The sequence below is a fragment of the Apostichopus japonicus genome, chromosome 9, assembly GCF_037975245.1.
Source record: "Apostichopus japonicus isolate 1M-3 chromosome 9, ASM3797524v1, whole genome shotgun sequence".
NCBI lineage: Eukaryota > Metazoa > Echinodermata > Holothuroidea > Aspidochirotida > Stichopodidae > Apostichopus > Apostichopus japonicus.
Genome location: NC_092569.1, coordinates 7,802,512 through 7,828,144, shown reverse-complemented (window position 1 = coordinate 7,828,144; position 25,633 = coordinate 7,802,512). Strand labels below are relative to the sequence as shown.

General features: G+C 37.5%; 1 protein-coding gene across 1 annotated transcript; it reads right to left on the bottom strand.

The window, feature by feature from the left end:
- Nucleotides 1-504: 504 nt before the first annotated feature.
- Nucleotides 505-25,190, bottom strand: LOC139973732 (uncharacterized). Its single transcript, XM_071980584.1, has 9 exons — nucleotides 25,180-25,190; nucleotides 24,542-24,673; nucleotides 23,022-23,158; nucleotides 20,976-21,078; nucleotides 19,474-19,551; nucleotides 10,663-14,038; nucleotides 6,185-6,323; nucleotides 5,370-5,439; nucleotides 505-1,679 (listed from the first exon to the last, which is right to left on the bottom strand). Exons 3-6 carry the CDS (start codon nucleotides 23,036-23,038, stop codon nucleotides 13,868-13,870), a joined length of 369 nt encoding a protein of 122 aa, XP_071836685.1. The 5' UTR covers nucleotides 23,039-23,158; nucleotides 24,542-24,673; nucleotides 25,180-25,190; the 3' UTR covers nucleotides 505-1,679; nucleotides 5,370-5,439; nucleotides 6,185-6,323; nucleotides 10,663-13,867.
- Between the last annotated feature and the right edge of the window lie 443 nt (nucleotides 25,191-25,633).

The following is a 25,633-nucleotide window of genomic DNA, read 5'->3' as shown; positions in this document are numbered from 1 at the left end:
AGTAGGGGTGTCTCCAAAAATGAACAAATTACACCTAATCCGGTACACTGTAAAAAAAAATCGTAAACGCTTTCTTGAAGGTGGTTTAAAGTTGCTGCAACCAAAAAGTCGGGTTTCCTCAGATTAATTCATGAGATGTTAACCATATCTTGGTTAAACGTCCATCCTGTTTTGCGTGTTTCATCATTATTGAGTTGCTGCAACCGTAAACAGTGTTTTCTCCTTAAAAACGCAAGTGTTTCCTGAAATATTACCACTTTTGGAGTTATCTTCTATCTATCGGTGACCATACAATCAAGAATTCAAAAGAGCTTCTCGATACATAACATTGATTCATCTCAGGTCACCTTATTACAGCCAAATCTCACATCTAAACACCTACTATAGCACGTTATGCCTAACCAACAATTTTTTTCTTATTTACCCAAGGCTACATGTAAACAAACACTATCATTTGAAGCAAGAACAGACAATCAATTACAATTAAAACATTCACAAAGATCATATGTTAAGCATTATTTAATTAATAAACAAAATGAAAATCTGAAAAAATGACAATACCACCGAACACCTTTTAAATACCACCTGTCTACTCGCAACAATTTTCCTAATTTAACCAAACATACACCTTCTCCCCATAGACAAAATGGGTGTATACAACAATGTGTCACATGAATCAAGAACAAACAATCAATTACAATTTAAATATATACAAATATTATATGTCACCATTATTTGAAATAATTAATCGCAACACCACATAGCATCCCATGTGTACTGTCAGTCTACCAACAACGATTTTCCTAGTGATCCAAGAGTGAAACCACTGCCCCAGATATTGTCAGATTTTGATCATGTCACCCTACCTAAAAGGTTTATTAAACCAAAGTGCAGTAAATTCTTGTTGTCTCATCAACTTTTTTAATTAAATTATACCCATAGTATTACACATCTCTCTCATATATTATTTTCAAATAGCTGGGAGCAACCTGATGGATGACCACAGTTTTTCTTTTCTCACAGCTCATTATATGATAACTTTGCAATTAAAGGGCTTTTCCCCTGGAGGAATATATTCAACAAAATACAAATTTGCTACCCTCACCCCCTCAAAAAATGTTTTAAAATTTCATTTTTCAATGCATAACTTTTTTATCAGTCACTCCCAACCTAATGAACAATGTTGAATCTACACCAGGCCTAGCAAAGAATTCCAAAACTTTAAAAAAAACTTTCTTTGAAGAAAAACATGCAGTTAGATTGTGCTTCCAAGCTTTTGTATAGTCGCTTTTACATGCTAATTCTCTTTCCTGCTATCGTACAGTAGCTGTGCTGGATTTGCTTAATGTTGCATGTTCCGTGAGACCGCTTGGGGTTAGTCATCTATTGGCTAGCAACTTTTGTTACAAAGGTTACCAACTTAGCTGGTACTTTTCTGTTGTCAGTGATTTCAAAAATCTCCTTTTGTACATAGGTTAATGTAGGTAAATGTACAGTTACATGATCTCCGATATTCAATATTTACACAATAAAACATACTGATGAGATGAATGAGGCTGTCCACAGTATCACCTTCCTTGACCACTTTGGGACTCAGCAGCAATGGCACATGTACTTTCACTGATTAGAGTTTTTGGGGTTGACACTGACTCTGCAATCTTTTGAAATTCGTTTGAAGTCTGAAATGAATAAAAACAATACATACATACAAAATGTCATAATGCAACAGGTTTATAATGACAGGATAAGACATGTCTTTCTCTTTGCAGTGCATTACACTTGGTCCATGCGTGGACAATTGTCCTTCCCATACCCTATATGTGCGCATCCCTATATGACTCATTGGTGCTTCTATGGTACGTTTTACCCATAGTACAACCAACTAAACTTTAATCATAAAATGGGATGTTGTTCTTGTTGTCATGCTGGAAGACTATAAACAATGAATACACAAGATAGGTTATGATTTACACACAAACGCTTTAAGTCATTGAGGAGTTAAGTTGATATACACAAGGTAGCCAGTGACAAATCAAGGATTTCCGATGGGGCGTGCGCCTCGGCCTACCCCATACATTGACAACTCCATTTTTGACTTTTCCATTTCCCTCTCACTAGTATATATATATATATACAGTATATATATAGTATATCATGACGTGAGTGTTGACGCCTTAAACAATTGTACAATTGTGCTATGAAACCAACTGTGGCTGGTCTTGAACTAGACCGAGTCGTCGGGGAACATGACGCATTTCAGTATTAGACCAGAATCTATATGCAAACTTCACTAGATATATGTCCTTCGATGCAACACTGCCATCCATAGATAAAATGTTATACACCCAACTTGAATGCTAATTGTTACCCCAAACCTAGTACAGGAACTCATACAATGAATCTAAAAATTTAATTCTGCATGCAATTTGAGAATTGAGCACATTTCTTGTGAATATTATGTAGCCGATCAAAGGGCGTATCATTACTGATACTGGTAAATTGTGGTCAGCAAAATGAACTGAATGCAAACAAAACAATCGTTAACAACTCACAGTGCGTGTTGCCAATTTGAGCTAGCTTTACGTCCAGTTCTCATTTAATTATATTTATACATAGTTGTTAATATAGGACGGAAATGGCATTTGCGGCAGTCTATAATTGTTTTCTGGGAGAGGACCCCAGACCCGCCATACAAAAGTCTACTTGCATATTTGGCAAAAAGTTTCTTCTTTGCTACGCGCGAACCCATGGTCGCACTCCGCTTAGATAGTATCAGAGAACAGACACTTCCCCACCATTATCCAAGACGGATCTGCGCCTATGCACCAATAAATTAACCGTGTCTGAATTTTCGAAAATTACCCCAACATTCATAAACATACTTCCCTCTACTCTTGCAATTTTGACCGGTCTGTTAGGGGTTGTGCAACATTATGGGTATGTTTTGTAGTGAATTTATTTCACGAGAAATGTGAAATTTCAAATTCTGAACAAATAAGGGGCTTAAAACCTTCAAAAGAGGGGCTGATGGGTTTTGTGGACCGCGACGTAGAATCACCTACAAAAGCAATGACCCACAGGAGATGTGATGAGGTCAAACATGATGTGTGACTGGTAACATTCTTCAAAAAGGTTATTGATGAAAAAAAAAAACTATATGAAATACTTGGTTCTCAGGCAAAAGTGTACATTTGGTTGGTCATTTTCTAGCCTGAAATGTGCCATTTCCGGTGATCTGGGGGGTATCAAAACGAGAAATTTTCGTGTACGCTGCGTGCCAACTGATTGTGGCGCTCCGCTTAGATAGTAATTCCGGTTAGAAGATCCTAGATACACCCCTGTATGATGTGTTTTTATTTATCATGTGTGTGAACTAATCCCCGTACTTTCTTATCTGAAAAAGTAAAAAAATCACTTCAGAAAGCAGTAAACCTTTTCAAAATGTCCCTATCTAACATTGTGCTTGCTGGGAGTGTGATTGCATAACCAATTTCTTTCCTATGCCAAAGAAAAGTTTGTTGACTCTTCTTCTAGTGATAGAAAATTTGACTTGATTGGGGCTCATACTTTTCACCAGCAAGTCAAAAGCATCGTAAGAAATTTGTGAAGTCCTCCTTTAAGCGGCTAATCTGAACACTGCACAGTGTGCAGTGCTCTCACAGCAATTTCAGGGAGTGAAAACAGCAACGCTTCCTGTGCGTATACAACAACATTTAATTCTCTGAAAACGGGCAATTCATAGTGCAAAATTTTCCATGTGTGTTTTTTTTGTGTGGGGAGGGGGGGGGGTGGTTTACTTGAAATGCAAGCATTGCAAGGGGCATCAAATAGGGAGATATGGTGGGGGTTGAGGGGGTAACCTCTATATTCACATGTATCAAGTTCTCTTGTAGCAAGGTTTGAGCACAACAACCAAGGTCAGCTTTCAGAAAGAAGAATAACTCTTAAAATTTAGCATTCTTTTCTTGCAAAATATTTATATTTCTAACACCCCCCCCCCCCCCCTTATGGCCTTTCTCCCCATGTTTACATGCCAAATTTAAGAGCTGCTGTTGAAAACCGGACAAAGTAGTTCACAAACCAGTGAATTAATTAACAAACATGATGTTCAAGCCTGCCTACATTCCTCCTCAAAATTAACTTGAGCATTAATACTTTGTTACTTGATAGCACAAACTTCCCCAAATTGGCAAGTACTGGTATTAGGAATAGGATTCATCCTTGAGTGCACCTAATTAATTGACAGTCACCATATGATTGTAAATGTAAATGAGCGATTGTAACGATAGGCGTTTTCTTGTGTGGGCGTACATGTATATAGTGTAGCGTTGGGCTATGGTGCGCTTGTATCGACGCGTCGCTGTTTAATTACGTAACAGAGGTTTCAAACGTATCGGGCGCGGAGCGCTGTTTGTGGTGCTTGCGTGCAACTGGTGTGAGTGTGTGCGTGTGGTGTGATAGAACTTTCTTGTGTATGAAAACATTTGGGAGAGCTTATGAATGAGGCGGTGAGTACAGATGGTTGACCGGCCAACACTTGTGAGCAAGTGAGTACTGTACGTTTGATTCATATATGTGTAGTGAGCTTGTGACTTGTAAGTAAATTATATTTTATATTTTATATTTAGTTTGCTCCAGTTGAGTTGTTAATTTATTCAAGTAAGCCGTTGCTCCAGTTGAGTTATTAAATTATCCAAGTAATATGTTAATCAAATTGTTTCTGCATTATCTTTGCAACTTCTCTCCCCTGAGTCTTCATACTTTTGGAGGGCACGCCAGTACAGAAAACCACTAAACTTACATAAACGCAAGTGCTCTAATGGCCAACAATACTTTCCTGTGTAAATACAAATTTGGTTTGACCACTGAAATAGCACATTGTGTTAAATCATGAATTTGTGCAAAGGATAATTTAATATGGCTAGCATTACCAACTCCTGTAGATATTCAATCTCCCTTGTTGTTTTTGCCCAAAACAGGGTACTCTTGGTGGTATTTGCTTAAGGCAAGGAAGATCGTAATGAATGTTTTGTATAGATATGGCAAAGCATAGAATATAGGAATTTTCAATGGCCAAAATGGTTATTACTGACCTAATAACCCAAATTTAGCAGAGTATTTAAACAGGATGAATACCCCAACTTCACTAAGGAAATGGAATAGGTCATAGATGAAACCGTAGGCCTTAGCTTACTTTAACTGATTTTCTTGACACATTAAATGAGAATGAAAATAGTTCCTCACTTGACAATATGGCTGGCTACATACTGTACAGCAGTGTGAACTTACAGGTGCTATTTCCATTTAAATTACACTGATAACAGTATCCATAAAAAACTTCCATGTGATAGTCTTTACTATATACTCACCCTTCATCAATACACAATAGTTCTTCTTCACCATGGGATAGGGCTGCAATGATCATCACTGTGAAACGACCTTCAACAAAGTGTAACAAAAACAAGCAGTTGCAAGGGCTGTCAAAGCACAAACTTTACTCACACCACTTTCTATTGAACAGAGCTACATGTTTGTAGACCTGTAAGTCTTCATCAACTTTGGTCTGATATGACTACAGCAATTGAATACAACCAGCTGGGCAATGCATCGTGCAAACTTGTAGTTAACCGGTGATCCACATACAACTCCTACTAATGAGACTATATCTTCAACCAAATTAATTTATATCTAAATGTACTGTATCCGATATATTCTTACTTCAAAAAATTCCAAACCTCAATCCCAATGTCTTATCTCTAACTTGACATAACATTGATTGAACATATTTTGAATGGCTGAACCCTTCCATCTTAACCGCAGTGGGTAGTCTGAAATACCATAGTGGTAGGTTTTATTCAAAAAGTTTCCTTTCCTATGTAAATTGCCACTGTTTTCATATGCATTCACAATAAATGACATTTTAAAAACACATTACCGTATCTTGCTATACAAAATGCTATGGGGATGTGGTTTTGAATGAACATATCTATCATCAATTTCTGTTAAAACAATGATTGGTTTAAAGACTTGGGTGGCAATATAAAGATCTCAAGATATGATTTCATGAAGCCAATCAAAAGTCTAAAATTCTGTCATTTCCCTGTGTGAGAATATAATAAGTAAATAGAATAGGGGAAAGAAGATAGAATGAGGAAAAATAGAAGAGAAAAGGGGGAATACTTACTCTTCCTCAGAATCTCCATGAATAACACCATCTGCTGTTGGCCCCAATATGGGTGACATAGTTGGTAGAAATTGTTTCGACAAGATTCGCCTTACTGTTTGATTGATGGCTTCCAATGGATAAGGTAATACTGCTGCTGCTGTATCAAACCAACAAATGAAATCAACTTAGGAATGTAATATTTGATATTCAGTACATAGCAGAAGGCTAAGGGAGAAAAGGCTTCACACCACTCCCACAAACTGGAATGTACAAAAGGATGAAAGGGAAATATAACAAAAGCCTATGAGGGCACTGTGGTTTCTTGCGTAGGGGTATATGACAATACACATAATATTATCATAGCAAGATTGGGCTCAAATAGTCCAAGTAATTGTGGTCCTACATGTACCCATAAAGTAACCAACACTATAGCCAACACTTTTGTGATCACAAATTGTGATCCGATTTTTGATTGGAAGGCACTTTTGAGATCTGAATATGGCGTTGAAAATGTAAGAAAATAAGGTCACCTACAAGCGGGTCAACAGATATGATAACATTGGTGACCTCAGATCACATGACCATTTAATTTGAATATGTTCCACCACCCCATTCACAACTTGTCCCAAAATATCAATCGTGTCAGACCTTGGCACTGGGAGTTAATTGCATTAAATGTCTAAACATTAACTTTGAACTTGTATAACTTCAGAAAGGTCACCCGGGGTCAACCCATTGACATTATTGATCGATGAGACCTAAATAGAGCATCAAAACTGTAAATATTCAATAAAAAATTCTTTGCCCATTTTCTGCCCCAAAATACTATTTTTTTTATATTAATTGACCTTTGGTGTCCTTGGATCACATGACCGTTAAGTTTGAAAATATTCCCCTATACCATTTGCAACTTGTCCCAAAATATCAATCATGTCACACCTTGGCACTGGGAGTTATTGCATTATTGCAAAATTACCTTTACACACAAAGCTCACCCGGATGTCAACCCATTGACATTTTTGATGGGAAGGTACCTTTGATATCCAAATCTAGCATCAAAACCAAACATTTTCTTTTTAGCCCGTTTTCTCCCAATCTGAGCACATTTTTTCTAATGTGACCTTGGTTTCAAATGTAGTTTGATCTCCTGATTCCAAAAATCAACATGACAAGTCTGTACAGCCATCCTAACTCCGACCAAACATTTTGACCCCATATAACTTCGCACACAAAGGTCACACAGGGGTCAACCTATTGATATTTATGATTGGAAGGTACATTTGACAACTGTCGAAACTGTAAAAATCTCCAGAACACTTAAAGGTCACCAGAGGTCAAATTGAGGTCAAGGGTCACCCAGATGCGGGTAGGCAATTGGATTACATTGAAGCAACTCCCAACCCTACGACAATTTGTTCTCAAGTTATGGCAAAAATACTTGTTTTTTAACATTATTTGACCTTTGGTGACCTCAGATCAACTCAGATCACATGACCGTTAAGTTCAAAATGTTCTCCCAACCAGTTCAAAACTTGTCCAAAAATATCAAACTTGTTGCACATTGGCACTGGGAGTTATTGCAGTTTTAGTATTTTGGGTTTTTGGACCATAACTGACCTTTGTGGGCACCAGAAACAATAAGGTTCATCTTCTCACTATGGGCCACCCACCCACTAAGTTTGATCATGATCAGTCAATCCCTTGTTGAGTTATCATGCGTACAAGCTAAAGCGTCACACACACACACACACGCACACGCACACCCTCACACACGCCAACCTGAAGACATAGGTTCCTTTGCTTTTAGCAAGGAACCAAAAAGCAAAGTGTTTAAGCAGATAGATACTAAACTAATGCATCACCCCAAAAGTGAGGGCATCGTTCCTTCGTATGTAGTACTCATTTGGGTCATTGAGATGCTACAAGAACTATACCAAAGTCCACATAACCAAACCAAACCAAACCAAACCAGAAAAGTAGGAAATGTTAGGTGATATTTTTGCATGACATTTAGATGGATTCCAAAAAGTTTTTGAAAATTTTGATGACTGCTGGTAAACCAGCAAGTGTGTTATGCATAAAATTACCCCCAACCCCTTACCTAAGACATTCTGACTTGCACTCAAATTTTCCAACTATCGTCAGTTTAACCAAGATTAAGGGGGGGGGTGAGACCCCCCACACCCCCCTCTAGCGACGTCACTGCTATCTACCAACACCATCACACAAAGTATGATTCAATTCTGAATTTTTTACATTTGACCCTGTGAACTACTTTATATTCTTGAGATGAGCACCAAAATCAATAGGGCTCTTCTACTCACTATGGTGCATGTAAGTACCAAGTATGACTTCAATCCAACTTGTCATTGTTTCCGATTTTTATTGTTAGAAATTAACAATTTACTATAATCTTGAAGCGGCTTCAGTTATCTTTCTATAAAATCTACAGAGGTAAATGTCAAAAGCACAGCACTCAAGCGCATTCTCACACAAAAACTTTCCCTGTGGTTTCTATCCGTAAATTACACCAAAACCCTGCAACCACGTAACATGCGATTTTCCTCAAATCATTTTTGGCAGAAAACCAATAACTGCATTTACTCCACTCCGTTAATCATTCTATCTCTTCTCACCACTGTCATTCGTTGTCATTCGCTGTCATTCGCGAATGATAATTAACCCTGTACAAAGTGAATTGTCTTTCTGTCATTTTCTGTCATTCGTTTTAGTTTGTCCCACTATAATCTAGCATACCCCCAACCCCAAAAAAGTGTGTGGGAGGGGGAAACCTGAAATTCGATCTAAACATTTTACACCTGTTTTCTGTATGAGCGAATACACTGTCTTCAGATACAATCTTACCAGTTCCAACTGAGAAAATACGGCCTGGCACTACGTCAGTTCATAGTGGACAATCAATGCTGACATATAGTCCATAACTAAAAACAAGTCCAATAACCTGCTGACTGAGTGTCAACATGGCTTCATTCCACAGTATTCTTGTAATACCCAATTGTGCAATATTTCTCATTCTTGGGCTAGCACTCTTGACTTATTTAATCCACCTTTTATTGATGCAATATTTTAGATTTCTCAAAGGCTTTTGATAAAATGTCACATAATACTCTTTTAAAGAAACTTTCTCAGCAATTTAATATTACTGGTCCTGTTCGGAGATGGATTCAGTTTTTTCTGTGCAATAGACTCCAGCATGTACATTACCAGGGTAGTCATTCTAATTTGGTTAAAGTCAGATCTGGGGTCCCCCAGGGTAGTGTGCTTGGCCCTATTCTTTTGGTTCTTTTTATGAACGATTTTTCTTTTAACCTTAATTCGCATTGCTCATTGTTTGCTGATGATGCATTGATTTTTAATTTTGTTTCTAACAATGAAGATCCCAGGAGATTGCAAGACGATCTGCATAAAGTCTGTGGCTGGTGCCACAGTAATAAAATGAAAATCAATGTTGACAAGAGTAAACACATGCGACTTTCTCGGAGGAAGCATGTCCCAAACCAGCACTACTCTGTCAACGGTTTTCAACTGGACACTGTCAAATCACATAAATACCTTGGTATAACCTTTGACAGCCAACTCTCTTGGAGTATTCATTGTAACACGATTGCCACTAAAGCACATAAATTGCTTGGTTTTTTACGTTCCGTTTCAGCTGGTCTGAATAAGGAAGTCTGCCTTTTGCTTTTTAACGTGAGATGAATTATATTATTCGGTTACAAAATATAAATTGGTATTCCTTTTCTAATAGGTGTAATCTCCTATCAGTTATGTTTGTTGCCAAATAATTATATGGCAATTTTGTATGTTCTGCTATTTCTAACTCTATCTATTAACACTCGTCATAGTGAAGTTCTTTTGTTCAATCATTTACATGCCAGGACCAATCTTCTGAGAACAAATTTTATTAATACTTTCCCCAGAGTGTGGTCCACTCTGCCGCTTAATATAAGAGAGTTGCTCCTCTTTGGCTCCCTCCAGTCATTCAAGAATGGCCCTTTTTTATTTCACTTTTTCGATTCACTTTTTATCTTTATCTCTTAGTTCTTAATTTATATCTTGTATAGTTAATTTTTTGTGTTTGTGTTTTTGGGTGCATAGGCCTTTGGGCTATAGGAATTTAGTTTCCTTTTGTTCATCTAGATCTAATTTGTCTTTTGTAATGTTTGTATTTTTATGTCTTGGATCAAATAAATAATGAAATGAAATGAAAGTCCAAAGAGGGCCCTTGATTGACAGAATAAAACCTACATGAAGAAGTTAGGCCTGTATAAGGGGCTTTAGCAACAAAAATGAGGCCTGAGCCTATTCCTAATCAATTACTTGAAGGGTAACTCGGAATACTGTATGTACTTGCTTCACCTAGATCGAGAGTTTCAGTTGTAGGCCTACATCAATGACATATTCAGCTGTGGATAGAAGACCTAGCCCCATCAAATATTTGAAAAGTTTATGCACGCTGAAAGTTACGCACTTACCAGCAAAAACGAAATGTATGCAATGAGATGACATTCAAGGTGTTTGGCAAAGCCACAATGTGTTGAGGAAACCGTGAAGTCTTTGTCACGTATCCCTCGACTTTCTTTAAATTCACCTCGTTTCGTCTCGAAGCCTTTTTTCTGTCGAACCCACTCATCAAAGGCGTCGGAAAGAAGGACCGATGTGGACCTAGGTTCTTTTAATTTCCGCTTTCTTGGATTTTCCATACTACGTGAAAAAATATAGGATTTACAGTAGGCTGTTGTCAATAAAACAGTCACTTACTGCATTGTGTACTTACCAACCTGAAGCTATCCCAGGATTCATCCCAGGATTCATCCCAGGATTCATCCCAGGATTCATCCCAGGATTCATCCCAGGGATTCATCCCAGGATTCATCCCAGGATTCATCCCAGGATTCATCCCAGGATTCAGATTTATCACCAGATTCATTCACAGGACTTATTAAGGCAGTGGGATGTACATCGAAAAGTTCTTTCATTTTCATATTTCGTGACGCACATCGGGGGGGGGGGGGGGAATGAAGTCAACGAAGCTCCATGAGAAAAAGTCAGGAGCAACTCATTAGTTTATCACAACATAATGACTTGGCCTTAAGTTAACAAGTTTGCCCAAGCTAAAAAGTAAATATCATATCGTTCATCTTGTAAGAGATTCCTTTAAAAGACCTACTATGTTGGCCCCAATTTTAATATGCTCTTTCTCTTTGTGAATGTGCAAAACTCCACAATGGTTGTAGAATGGCATCTTAAGTAGGAACTGCTTGTTGTGTAAATATCTTGGTTTTACCATCATTAGCTATGTGGCATTAAGAAAGTAAGCAGGCTTAGAAAAAACAATAATGTTGTTTCTTCCTAGGCTGAATAGGAACATAATTTAATGTGTGATTGAGCACAAAGTATTTGTAGTGTAAAGCATCTTGCATTTGGAGCCAAAGAAAATTGTAATAGTTGCATTACGATTTTAAGCATGAATTATATCAACATGAGGCTGTAGGCAGGCGCGTATCCGGGGGGGGGCTTTGGGGGCGCGTGCCCCCCAGGTAAGAAAAAGAGGAGAGGAAAAAAAGAGAAGAAAAAAAGGGAAAAAAAGGGGGGAAATAGAGGAGGAGGAAGGAAGGGAAAAGAAAAAGAAGGAGAGAAAAAGGAGGAGGGAGTAGAAGAAATACGCCAAGACACCGGGAAGAGAAAGAGGAACAGTGACATCATTACAGCTCTGATCCCTATTATATACACAGGGTAGCCAGTGACGGATCGAAGATGTCGGAAGGGGCGTGCGCCTCGCCCTACCCCTTTCACCGACAACTCCATTTTTGACGTTTCCATTTTCCCTCTCTCACTAATGTATCTATTTCTATATATATACTATATATGGTCTACCATAACGCGTGTGTGTGTATGGACGCCTTAAACATTGTGCTATGAAACCAACTGTGGCTGGTCTCGAATTCGACCGAGTCGTCGGGGAACATGACACATTTTCGGGAAGGGGGCGACCCCCCTCCGAGCATATTTTTTTTATGATATTGCTAGTAATTTCAAAATAGAAAATGCTTAGATGCAACTTACAAGGCAGTGGAAGTGTCATTTCCAGCGATCTGGGAGGCATTTCTGGCCAAAATTTTCTTGTACTCGTGGTGGCGCAACGCTTAGATAGTTTGCCTACAGGCTTCGCCCCTCCCTTGGCAAAGTATTTGCTATGCGCCTGTTCGAATTTGTAAAGCAAACAGCAGATATCACATCATATCAGTGAGCATAAAAAATTGAGGTTCCAGGATGAACAGCCTCAAAACTGTCGATGTGTGTAGTCATAGTAACCCATTTGATTTGGGGGGGGGGGGCTGTAACGACTTACTCGAAAATATAACCTAAATTTTTCGCGCGCTTCGTGCGCATTCAAAATGTTAATGTCAATATCATATAAGTAAGCATCAATTATTACATCGCATGCCATCGTGTACCGTACGGTTCTGTTAACAATGAAATGTCTTATGTAGACGGAGAAAAAGCATGGAGGTCCAATTACGTAAAATTCTCTTTTACATTAGTAATGTCAAAATAGTCCGCCAAGCTTACAACTTTATTTTAATTATCAAGGAGATATTTTTCAAACTATTCATTTCCTTTAGCTACATCATTGAAATTTATTTTTCTTTCAGTAGGAGCCCCTGCCTCTAGGTTCCTACGCCTATGTGTGTAGTGTTCGGTTGAAGGAAATATCTGCTATTTTTTCATTTCCTTCAACCAAGTTTTATAATAGCCGTTATAAGAGGTTTTAATATTTGTACACCAATAAATAAGTGTGTCTGAATTTTCGAAAATTTCCTGACCAACATTCTTCATCATACTTCCCTCTACTTGTGTAATTTTGAACGGTTTGTTAGGGGTTCAAGGAGGTTTTTCTATATTAGTTGTCCATAGATGACATTTTTTGCAACATTATGGGTATGTTTTGAAGTGAGTTTATTCACGAGAAATGTGAATTTTCAAATTCTGAACAAATAATGGGCTAAAAACCTTAAAAAGTGGCGCTGTCGGGTATTGTAGACCGCGACGTAGAATCACCTACAAAAGCAATGATCCACAGGAGATGCGATGAGGTCAAACATGATGTGTGACTGGTGAAAATCTTCAAAAAGGTTATGGATGGAAAAAAACTATTGGGAAATACTTAGTTCTCAGGTAAAAGTGTACATCTGGTTGGTCATTTTCAAGCCCGAGAAGTGCCATTTCCCGTGATCTGGGGGGTATCAAAACCAGAAATTTTCTTGTACGCTGCGCGCCAACTGATGGTGGCGCTCTGCTTAGATAGTAATTCGCGCCCCCCGGGTTAGAAAATTCAGGATACGCGCCTAGTAGGCTCCCAAAATCTCTTGATTGTCTCAAGAAGACTTGAATCAATTAACCACTCAATAGTTGGGGGTCATCACCACCAAGCGACTCTTTGTTGCCTACTTTAGTTGATGTAATTGATGATGGATCCTGGATATAAGTGTTAAGTTGTGGTTTGGAGAGGGAATAGTTTCAGGGTTCATTATTCTTCCTCAAGATCTTCATCGTCTAGTTCATCATCAGACAGGGTTTGTCCGTATGTTTTGTAACAGTTCCTTCATTCCTACTTGCAGGATCAGTACAGGGAGTTTTTTTTGTAGACAGGTGCAAGTTTTAGAATCACTGCAATTTTCAGTCCCTTTTTGCAGGTGTTGGAGCAGTTGACCAGCCTCCCGTCGTACAATCTGGTGCAGGATTAAGATCCATCCAGTTGACTGGTAGTGCCTCATCTTCAGTTTTCCATCCATGTCCAACTTGGAGAGAGTACATTAGGAGTTGCTTGAAGACTTCTCTTATAAAAAGCTGAAAAGAACAATTGCATATAAAGTATGAACATTTTTGTTTGCTGGAAAAATGCAGTACCGCATATCTGTACTTCAGAAATTGCATATATTCATCCTTAGTGTTTTCTGAGTCTGTGTTGATAAGACAACCTTTAATAACTGTTTCCTGCACAAGTCTTCTGTACTTATACCATAAACAAAGACAATGTCACTCTGTGATCGTAACTTTGGTGTTAAGAATAAAAGCTAAGGGAAGGCTGTTCTCAGTCGTACCTTCAGATTTGATGTCTGTAAAGCCACTCACATCAACCCAAACAGTTGTTTTCATATCTTTGATAAAGTAAAGATATCAAAAAGTGTATTAAGGTGTCAAATTACTTGACCTGTTATAATCTGTCTTCACAAAGTCACACAACCTAGTGGAGGCTTCAGAAAATCTTGGGTCCAGCTCTTGTGTAAGTAGCATGACTGGTGATATTTGACTTCAATAGCCAGGATACCAGTGTCATCTCTTTCTTTAGCTGCTTGCTGAAGTTTTGCTGCTCCTATGGTAGAACTCATCACTACATTGTCCATTTTTCTTGGATGTGTAAATCTATAGTGTCCCTGCTTCCCTCTCTTATTTCAGTAAAATTGTTTCAATTCTTTATGTACTAATTTTACTGTGGGCTAATGTGTGACTTAAAAGTCCTTTGCTCTTTTTTTTCTTTTTTCTTTCTTTTTTTCAAGCTAGTAGTCTCATCAAGTTTTATCAGAGTAATGCAATTATGAATGAAAGTAGAAAAATGTATTAAGATTTTACTTTATTAATAAAAGAAAAAGGGAAAAAAAACATAGAAAATGTTTGCTATGTGCCAATGCTTTGCTTTTTTGTGAAAATATTAAAGATCCTTTCAAGTTTCACACATCTTGTTTATTGCTTTTAAAGTAGGCTAGCTAATGAGACAATAGGGCAGTTACAGTAGTCGTTGTGTTAGTTATTGTAAAAAGTGACTTTGATACCACATTATGGTGACATGTTTATGTCTTTGAATTCTTTGTTGAAACTGTATGGCTGAGTCATTTCTGTTGGTGGAATTGAACCACCTGCAAAATAAATTCTGCAGCACCTGAACAGATTTGTGAAATTGCCAAAACAGTTACCAAAAAAAGCAATCAAAAGCAATAGAACCATGTAAACTGGAGATGTTTAAATCATTCCCAAGTGTGAACCATTTTGTGAACACAAGTTACTTCAAATGCCAGTGTCCACACTGTAAGAATTTTCACTTACAGTAACCATGCACATACCGCACAACTTTCCCTAACACAGAAAACCTAGGCTAGTGCCAGTATACTACACATGCTATGAAAGTGACCCTTACAGAACTGAATAGTCTTGAATTCCTGATATTTGGGCCACAATTTTGGTTGACAGAAGAAAGTTGATACTGGAGTTCACACTTCCAGCTGTAAAGCTGGGTGCAATATCACTCTTGTGTACACAAATTACATGGCCAGGCCAGACGGCCACTGTTTATTACGCATGCATGGACAACTTCAGAGTTGGCTTTTTTGCAGAGTGAGTGCAAGTATGTACAATGATGCTACATCATCATGAAACATAAAAAGAAAACATAATGTAAGATGGTCAGCTCTTACATAAAGTTTTTTTTTGTACCATAGTTTTACTTGTTTATTAGTGCACTGTGCAGTGCTCACTGTACAGAGGTCTATACATTTGTACAGTATATTTGTATGTTGTCTTGTGTTAGTAAAAGGGGGATTAAGATCTCTCCTTCTGGGTTGCTAAGCAACTATCTTTGTTCTTCCTGGGAATTAGCCCTCACAGGAAATGGGGTCTGTGTATACAATATAGGAACAAAGGAGTTTTGTGAGGGTATAGGGAGTCAGGCAGTTGGCCTTGAGTACTGGAGCAAGACAGTTGCTAATGAGAAGAGATATAGTTTTAATGTTGGATAGTTTGTATATTGTATATCTTCTTAGTGGAAAGTCTAGAGAAAGGAGACTTATTAATTATTAATCATTTTGGATAGTTGTTTCATTGTAAATTTTTTAAGTGGAAAACTCTGTAATCCTTCTTTATTTTATCTGGATTTCTGGGACACTATATTTGTTACTTATATCACCACTTTATCTGGCTGTCCGGAACACTATATTTGTTACTATCGCCGATTTATCTTGCTGTCTGGAACACTGTTACAATCCACTGTTTTATCTGGCTGTCTGGGACACAATATTTGTTATATATGGATATTCTGTAATACACTTGCTGGAACACTATTTCCTTTTATATTGTAATTTGATGAACGCTATGCTGGAACACTATTTCCTTTTATATTATTTGACCATTGGAGGACTCCATTTATACTGATGTCGTGGAAGATCTGATGACACCCTTGATGAAACCAGCGGGCCAGCCAACCAGAATCAGCATTTAAGTTAAACATATTGTAATAACATTAACTATTGGGGTGCGCACCTAATAACTGTAAGTCCTTTTATTTAATTCTTATTCTGGGCCCAGATCAGCTGTATATTGTTTGTTATTCGTAATTATAATTTAATTTAATCCAATCCAGTTGAGTTTTCCATTTTTTATGCGTCTTGCTCTGTGTTTGGTCATCACACCAAACCCAGGGTCTGATCAAGAAACAAACAATTATTTTCAGTGGCTCTGATCAAGAAACAAACAATTATTTTCAGTGGCTAACACCCTTACAATAAGAAAAGAATAAATGTGCAATTTTTGAACACGAACTGCTTCAGACAGGTAGGTAGCACATTCTACAAAATTGGTAAATGTCTTTATTTTTTAGAGATAAGAAAAATACTACTGTTATCATTTTGTGGGATTTGAACATTTTTGGGTCCCTCGCATTTACAGACCTCCAGTGGCTGTATTAGCACCATATTTAGCACTATATGTCTATGTCATTAATATTACACAATACAATAAATGAATAAATGTGTCCAATGTTCTAAATCCGGTTAGTCATATACAGTCCTACAGTAGTAGACTGCAGACCTAGTTAAATTGTAGACTTAGTTACAGCATGGAATGGTTACAGTATGTACATCAAAAGATTACCAGTCTCCACTGGGGTACAGCTGCTGGAGTGCACTCCATCCTAAAATTGATATGCACTCCAATGTACATACACAATGATATTGCTAAAAAGGTATCAAATCCAACCTTTAATTGGCACCGCATAACTTAAGAACCAGGTGTCCGAACGAAGCAGGAGTAAGTTTAGTCTATAGAGCACACAGAGCTATATCATATATTAATATATTGACAAACATATTTTTCTTTGCCCTGTATCTCCTAAAATGAGCATATTTATGAAAAAAACATAATCTCTGATAACTTTGCACCTGAAGGTCGCACAGGGGTCAACACATGGACAATTTTAGATGGAAGACCATTTTAAATCTGAATATGGCCACAAAAATTCAAATTAACCAAAGAAACTAATACAGGGCACCAGAGGTCAATCTAAGGTCAAAGGTCATAAAGATGCGGGTTGACTTATGGATTACAATAGCATACCTCCCAACCTTGTCAGACATTTTGTTCTCAAGTTATCGCAAAAATACTAGTTTTTGACCCCTTATTGACCTTGACCTTGGATCACACAACTGTTATTTTTGAAAACGATCACCTACCCCATTTACAACTAGTACCACAATAACAAACATGTCGGACCCAGTCAATGGGTGTTATTGTTTTCAGCCTTTGACCTCTGGTGACCCCAAATGAACTCTGTCCTCCACGATAAACAGTAGGGACCATCAACAGGCGCGTATCCAGGATTTTGTAACCGGGGGGCGCGAATTACTATCTAAGCGGAGCGCCACCATCAGTTGGCGCGCAGCGTACAAGAACATTTCTGGTTTTAATACCCCCCAGATCACCGGAAATGGCACTTCTCAGGCTTGAAAATGACCAACCATTTATTTCAGTGTAAGCCTGGAGCCATGAGCTTTGTAGGGCATAGTTACAAACCCACAAACTGCAATGGTTTCAGGACACATGCCATCCTACTTGACAGGATTTTTCCATACTAAAAGAAGGCCTCCCCATACATGCATCAAAGTAAAATAAACCAAGCAAGAAGCTTTGATATAAAATATTTTATTCCAAATTTTTAAAGAGCTGTAATAAGACTAAAGCCTAGGTGCTACTAAATCGAGTGCCATGCTGATGCTAAATAGCTGGAAACTTACAAATGCCAACTCGCTTTGTTACTGTAGGTGTACAAAATACAAGAAGGGATCTGAGACTAGGCAATACTGTAGCATTGCCTAGGCCTATATACTTAGTGGCCTGTATATAAGCTACATTACACCCTACATTTGTTTGTGTGTGTCCCAGTACTACCGGCAGCAATAGAGACATTCTCTGGGCTTAGTTAGGCCCTGTATTGACAAATTAATCCAAGACTTGAGGCTAGACCATAGGCCTAGGGCGACATTGAATATTGATAAGTCTAACGTTAGTCTGCCTATCGAACCTACACTGGTGTTGATTTCATTTCTTTGTTTCATGACAAATAAAACATGAAATAAATGGTATCATAAAGTAACAGATACCAGTATATAGTAGCTGTCGATATATCCTTCATGGGTGCTACGTTAATCACTTCTAGTCTAAGGCAAACTTGTAGTATGGTATTTAAGAGCCTTGTCCTAAATTTTCATAGTTGGCATTCGTATCAGTTGAGGAAGTTATATATACTTTCTTGTCACACTCACACAGTAATGCTCTAACATGAGTATTAGTAACAGGCCTATGATTCCCTTCAGTGCTCATGTATTGAATCATGGGAGCACCTTCTAGGCATGGAAATTTGCCATCCTCAATACTGCTTCATATCTCGGCATATTTGACGTCGGTTTGCTAACTGTTGGCTGTAAATTTTGTTAGACTTTCAGCCCATTGTTCTCTTGTTATGCAGTACGTTATGCAGACGAATTGTAAACACGTACAAACGTTACATACACACAGTCTGTGCATGTACAATCACGCCGAGCAGTTTCTGTATCAGCTGACATATCACATGAAACACAATAAGGATTTTGATTAGCTCTTTACTGGAAAATCGCTGCGGCGGGAGAAGTCCTAACAACGCAAGGCGGACTAAATAAGTCTGTTTTAAACTGCTGTTTACTCTAAATATAACACTTCCCGAACTATACAACATCGAGAATTGTAATAAGCATATGAAACACACCAGAATATGTGGTCAAACCTTGGTACTAAATATGTGCAAAGACAGTGAAAGATATCGAGCCTGCCCGGATGGACTAATACATACTCATACAACTACCTCAATTATAAAGCTAGGTGGCATATGACCCTTTCAAGCCTGTTCTGAAAAATGAATAGTAAACCAGAAATGCTGTACGAGAGGAAAGCAGACAATTTGTCAGAAGCGTGCATGTGTTTACCTGGCAATGAAGTTTATGTCCATATGCATGAAATACAGGCAGTGCCATATCAAAACCTCCCAATTCCGGCATATTCCTCTGTGGATAAAGAACAATTGTTAATGATTTGAATTCAAAATATAAATTTGTTGTTTGCATTATACTCAATTGGAACTTTCATGGACATTATTTAGACAGCTTTGTGGTCATGTATCATGTACTACAGTAACAAGAGCACCAACAGTGCATAATATCTTACTATGAGGTGATAAGTATTTAGGGAAGATGGATTTGCAAGGCTATGGTAGAAAGGGGGCTGTAGTTTTCATGCAATGACCAATAAACACAGCAATCACTTACTGTTACCAAGTTGCCAAAAAGGAGATAGTTGTAGTAAAAGCATTTAATATCTTAGATTGGTAAAAGGTACTTAAATACTTTTTCATAACATTTTTTCCATTTTGATTCAAAACTAATCTTTTTGTTCTGTAACATTTCCACTGTAATAACCTAGCTAATCTGTATAAGAAATGGGTGTCACATTATTGAAAAGGAAATAACCACATATAAGGTCAACAAAATGTACCCTTTTACAGTAGTTTGTGCTGTGGATCAGCAATGAGGTCCCACTTACCATTTAAAGGCTCAGTACCAAGAAATGTCATATGGTTACGAGACATGAGTTGGCAAAGAAGGTTTGCACTGCATGCACTTTAATGTGCTCTAATCAGGTTCCAGTCATTGGTGTTTCAGATAAAGTTAAAATTATGCAAAGGCCATTTAATTCTCACTCATGCATGCTGATGTATACTTGATACAGACTGGGGGCATATGGCTGTTGGCTACATGCTTACTCCTACACCTCAGAGAGCTATCATCATTTCAAACTCCTTAGTTATTTTAGACTGCTTAGTGATAAATGTAGGCAAACACGATGTTAGTTCTTGAACATCCCATGTAGGCCACTGCATAGCCTATGATAACTGTAACCAACTGTCATCTTTTGCAACTGTGGGAGGAGAAGCATATTTTGTGTTTACACAAAATGGCTGATGACTCTTACTGTAAATGAACTTTGATCTAAGCTTCCTGAGCACTAGTAATGCCCCTATTGTGGTGATCACTGTGATAAATTTTCAAGACTGAATGTAGGAATAGTAGCATTCAATATGTAGTTATTGACAGACGGATAGACAGACGTACAGACATGGTAGATAGACGGACAGATGGGCAGACCGACGGTCAGACAGATCTATAGACAGATATTTTCAGATAGATGGATCTGAAGTTGGGCGATGTCTACGTCAGATACTAGTATGAGCTAAGAATGTGACGCATATTTTCCTCCTAATATAAAATTCAATTAATACAACAATGTGCCAAAACGAATTCAAGGAATATGATTTAGAAATCACTCTGAAACCTAGATTAACTCTACATTGTGAATCTGTTTCCAATGGTAAGGAAAATACATTACGTATTGGGCATATTGTGTTCCACATACAGGTGTTAGAGGTACGCACCTTAATGTGTCCTTCAAATTTGCACGCAATATCATAAATGACATGATAGTGTAATGTACTGCCACTAACCAACTTCTTTAACAGTAGTGCCGGGTATGCATACCTGTAAAAGGAAAATAATTACCTAAAAGTGTTAACATGGAAAAAGCTGCTAATATACCTTTCAATTCTTGTGCCCCCTTAGGACTTGTTGTTAGTTCAAGGCTTAGAATGATCCTTATTCAGAATTACCGTGGAAAGTACAGAGCTCATTTCATACCATGGCAAGACCATTAATTAATACAAGACTGCTTTTGCAATATAGGGTGCTAAATTTAGGCCAATAAAGCAGATATTCAAGAACTGATTTAATCTAAATCTGCAGATACCAGCTGAGTGATTAGCTATGTATGACCAAGTGATCATGGTAGGCTGTATACCTACGTTCACAATGTGTACGTTCATAATATATAATAGGGAATCAACTGTGCGTGTACTTGTGAGAGTGATTATGTTATGAAATGGAAGTGCTAACTGCAAGTCGATTGTTTTGCCAATTAACACTCATTACATCATTCACCTAATAGATGCGCTCAAACAAATGGTGCTGTTAGTGAGAAACTGGTGATATTTAAAACTAGATTTGTACAAGCAGAAAACATCAAAAGGGGACAAGTTTAATTCACTCAGTTAGAAAGAGAAATAAGAACTATGAGGACAATTAATGTATCAAAATCTTTCATCAGAAAATGCTTTAAAGTGTTCACTAGAATTATCCCTTACTTTTTCATGCTCAGGATGAGTAAATAAAAGAACATGATCAGAAGCAATTTTTGCTACACCAATTTCTCAGACATACTAAATATACAGCAGTTTGATATCCATGCAACCACAATGGCCAAGTTACACCACATAAACAGTAATATATGGTGTGTAAATACTACAGAAACCAATTACATACAATTTGACATGCATCGTAGGGAGGGCATACACTTTTCGATACATGTGCAGGCTTCTAGGATGACAAGATCAATGAATGCATTAATTCGATTGTGGATACTGAGTGTGCTTTGCACCTCTGATGCATCATATCATCACTAAGAAAAGATGTTAACATCTCTAAAAGGATATAGTAGTTGGGTCTGAAGAAAGGCATAGTCTACAAATAAAAAGAGGGCAAAGAACAGCAGTTCAGGACTTCATTCAGGAATGCTCACGACAAGTTGACAACCACCAGCATATCTCATTGTGTTCATGTGATGAAACCTTCAGGAGTTACTACAAACAATGCACTAGTTTCTGAAGTATGCAAACTAAATTTCATTCCTGATAGTCAAAGAGCTCTTGCAAGTTGAGTTTGACATGCAAATGTGCCAAATAGATTTGAAGTTTTGGTTTACATCACTTGAACTTCACTTACATCACAGAGCACATGAAAGGATATTTCAGTAATTTATATTCCTTTGTTAAAGATACAATAACTTATGGAATGAGATTATGTGAGAAATAACAGTAGCTGTGGCCTGTCTATCATTGGATATCTTGGTATTCTCTATTAATGCTCAACATTTAATAGTTGTGACACATAAATTAGGCCTAAAATATGGCAGAGGATCTTGAAAGAGTCAAAGATATGTTTACAGAGCATCTGCACTATGACAAACATTTTACAGGCTTTAAATCTATCGGCCATTCCCAACCACATCAAATTGGCATATTCGGCCCAAGTGGTTTAAAGATCCTAAGCTATACCCTCAAACTTGCCCATGGAAGTATAACTATTTCAGTACATTACCAAATATGGCTACTAGGGTACTGCAGAGCTAGTACAAGGTTCTTTACAAAAATTGACTGAAGCAGCACACCACCCTGTTCCTTGTACCATGGATGCTAAAATAATGATATAACTTCCTTATCAACAAATGTAGCTAGCTGATTATATCTTAATTTGATTGTATTATAACTTATTTATTTTTTTTACATCTGAATTAAATTTCTCACTCAGAGTAAATTATACACTTTTGACAGAACTTGAGTTACAATCATAGCACAACTTGATATACTCACCGCTCATCATGGAGCATGCTTAAGAAAAGACGAGGAATACGACGTCTACATGCACAGCCGAATACACCCTTTGATGACAAGTTTGCGGATTTGTTCTTTGAGCGAATTGCATTGGCTGCCTGGAAGTTACTAAAATCCTAGAAATATGACACAAAATACAACACAATGTACATCAAAGGAGATTGCACATTTCAAATGTGGCTAAAATGAATGTACTTGAATAATAACTCAAGAAGTTCATTAATTTTGAAACAACTGAAAACAAGAGAACACAAAAGAAGATAGACTTGAGTGCACCAACTGTGCAAAACTCAGAGACATACTTGTTAAGTAGATTGCAAGTGTAGGAATGCAAAGATAACAATTATAGCCATTTAAGGGCATTACCTCTGTTTAGTTAGATAAACACTCCCCCCCCCCCCCTCCCCTCGCCATCTTCCTTTTTGGTTTTAACATATATCAATCTCAAAACAGCAAACAAAGATATTAGCAAAGTTTTTCTCTGCCAACAACTTAATTGGCAAGCATTAATTAAGTTTAAAATTAAACGCACACAGTTCCCCCAATGCCACTAGTTTGAATGCAACCAATCAGAGATGCAGGTTTAGTTATGAGCCATTGCTAAAAATAGATTCAAAACGTTGCGTTGGTACAACCAAGGAGTTGAATTGCCATATAGACTGTGCACAAATTAAGTATGGTGTTGTATTTTGTATTGTTCAATAACGTTCCTAGGGTTTAAATATTCATATTATGGGCAAGGTTTATTGGGATCCCAACGGAAAATATCTTCGAGAAAAACAAAGTTGAAAGTAGTAAATTTTTCGACTTTTATGCCACCATTTGAAGAAAGATGTAGATAAGCTAGTTATGTATGTCGTTGTGGCATAGTGGAGTCAGTGAGGTTGAGAAAAATCATAGAAAAGGACGCAAAATGCTGCTTTAAGACACCCTGTGATATGTTAAGAAGTATTCTCCAATTTGTGAAGGACAATTAGTGATGGACTTCAGCATTGGTTCTCCTGGTGTTAGCATGAAATATCTTTGAATGAGCTGTCACAAATGTTTAGAGCATGCAATTAATATTCCAAATTAAAAGTCCACTGTAGAGACATTGAAATTTGTACGACAGGAACATTCTAGGCAATAATCATAACTTCAAACATTATAGGGAAGCAGAATACCCTAACATTTGCATTTATTTGAGCTGTAGCAAATTTAAAGCAACATTTTTGCCCAAGATTGACAGCTGAGAATCCAATAATTTATAAATAATAGGGGGGCAAGTGAATGCTAAAGATACAGAATGATGCTTATAGTTTAATATTAAATCTATTTAAATATTTGCAAACATTTCTCTCTACTCCTTTCCTTATATCAGGTAAGGCATCGTCATCCCCTGTGCTGCCAATGGTTGAAGGATTCCTGTAATGCTATTATAACTTACCAGTTGCAAACCTTTGTATAAATTGAATGCAAGTGTAAGTAATTTGTATGATTAAATTTAGGTTTCACGTTACCTTTGGACAAGTGGGACAAGCTGTTCCATCATCTATATCGAGACCCTCTCTTTGTAGGTGGCTGATCAAAAAGTAAAAGTGACGGAATTCCTCAAAGGTCTCATCTGTTAAGGTGGGATAAACGTAGGATATCTGAAAATTCCAAATGTTAGTCGGATACAATTTTTGCTTGTAAATGAAGATATAGGAGATGTGCTCACTTAATGACTGTAAAGCAAGCAGCACATACCTGTTGGTCAAAAAACTCCTACATCAATGCCTGCATGTTACATCATACCAGAATATCCATGAAAATCAAACCTAAGATTTGTATTTCCTTGTGGCTGTTTAAACTGTGTAAAAAACACCTTTTTATTTTAAAAAGCAACTTGAGAAAGAAAGCGAGCCATCTAAAGTATTAAATAAGACATTTGTTAGATGCGGTGTAGTCCTCTATGTGTGCTAACTTAAAATGGTTACTCACTGATAAAAAAATATCGTATTGTTTCCTGTGAACATCAATGTGCAGTCAGTATTACGACATGTTGAATTCTGATTCGATAACCTAAAATTCTTACCAACAAAAATTTCTAATTATTTCAAGACCCAGATCTACAATAGGAGGACACAACAAGCTTCAAAGTTTACTTCATACTCACATCGTTATCTGCTATTCCATGTAGCCACTTCAATGATTGGCATACAGACTTAAGAGAATTAAGATTGCATCTCCATTGTTGCAATCCATGTTAGCAAGCAGATACTTATTGCACAAATTGGATTCCTTGGACTGGATGGCCAATAACCACATCTCACAAGACTCTCTGTATCATTTGTGCAATGGCAAGAAGTCATTTGAACAGAAAAAGCCATTCCTGTAATGATTAAAAAGAAAAGGGAGGCATGCTTAAAGGCATTGAAGATTGCACACAAAGAAACATCTCATGCCGGTATTCTGACCTAGTTTCGAATGAGGTGTAACAGAAGTGTTAGGCACCACCATCTATCCCAGAAAATACACACAGAGTTTGCTACTGTCGGTAATTAGACACTTGTGCACAGTCATTACATGCAGCTACGGTCAATACCCACAACACAGTGTATTAGCAGCGA

Bases quoted from the DNA above. Each gene is read 5' to 3' on its own strand.
- LOC139973732 (XM_071980584.1), bottom strand. The intron at 19,552-20,975 runs GTGCGTACCTCT...CTTTATCCACAG, and splicing joins AATTTGAAGGACACATTAAG to AGGAATATGCCGGAATTGGG. The intron at 14,039-19,473 runs GTAAACACATGC...TGTTCTTTTCAG, and splicing joins GACATAAACTTCATTGCCAG to CTTTTTATAAGAGAAGTCTT.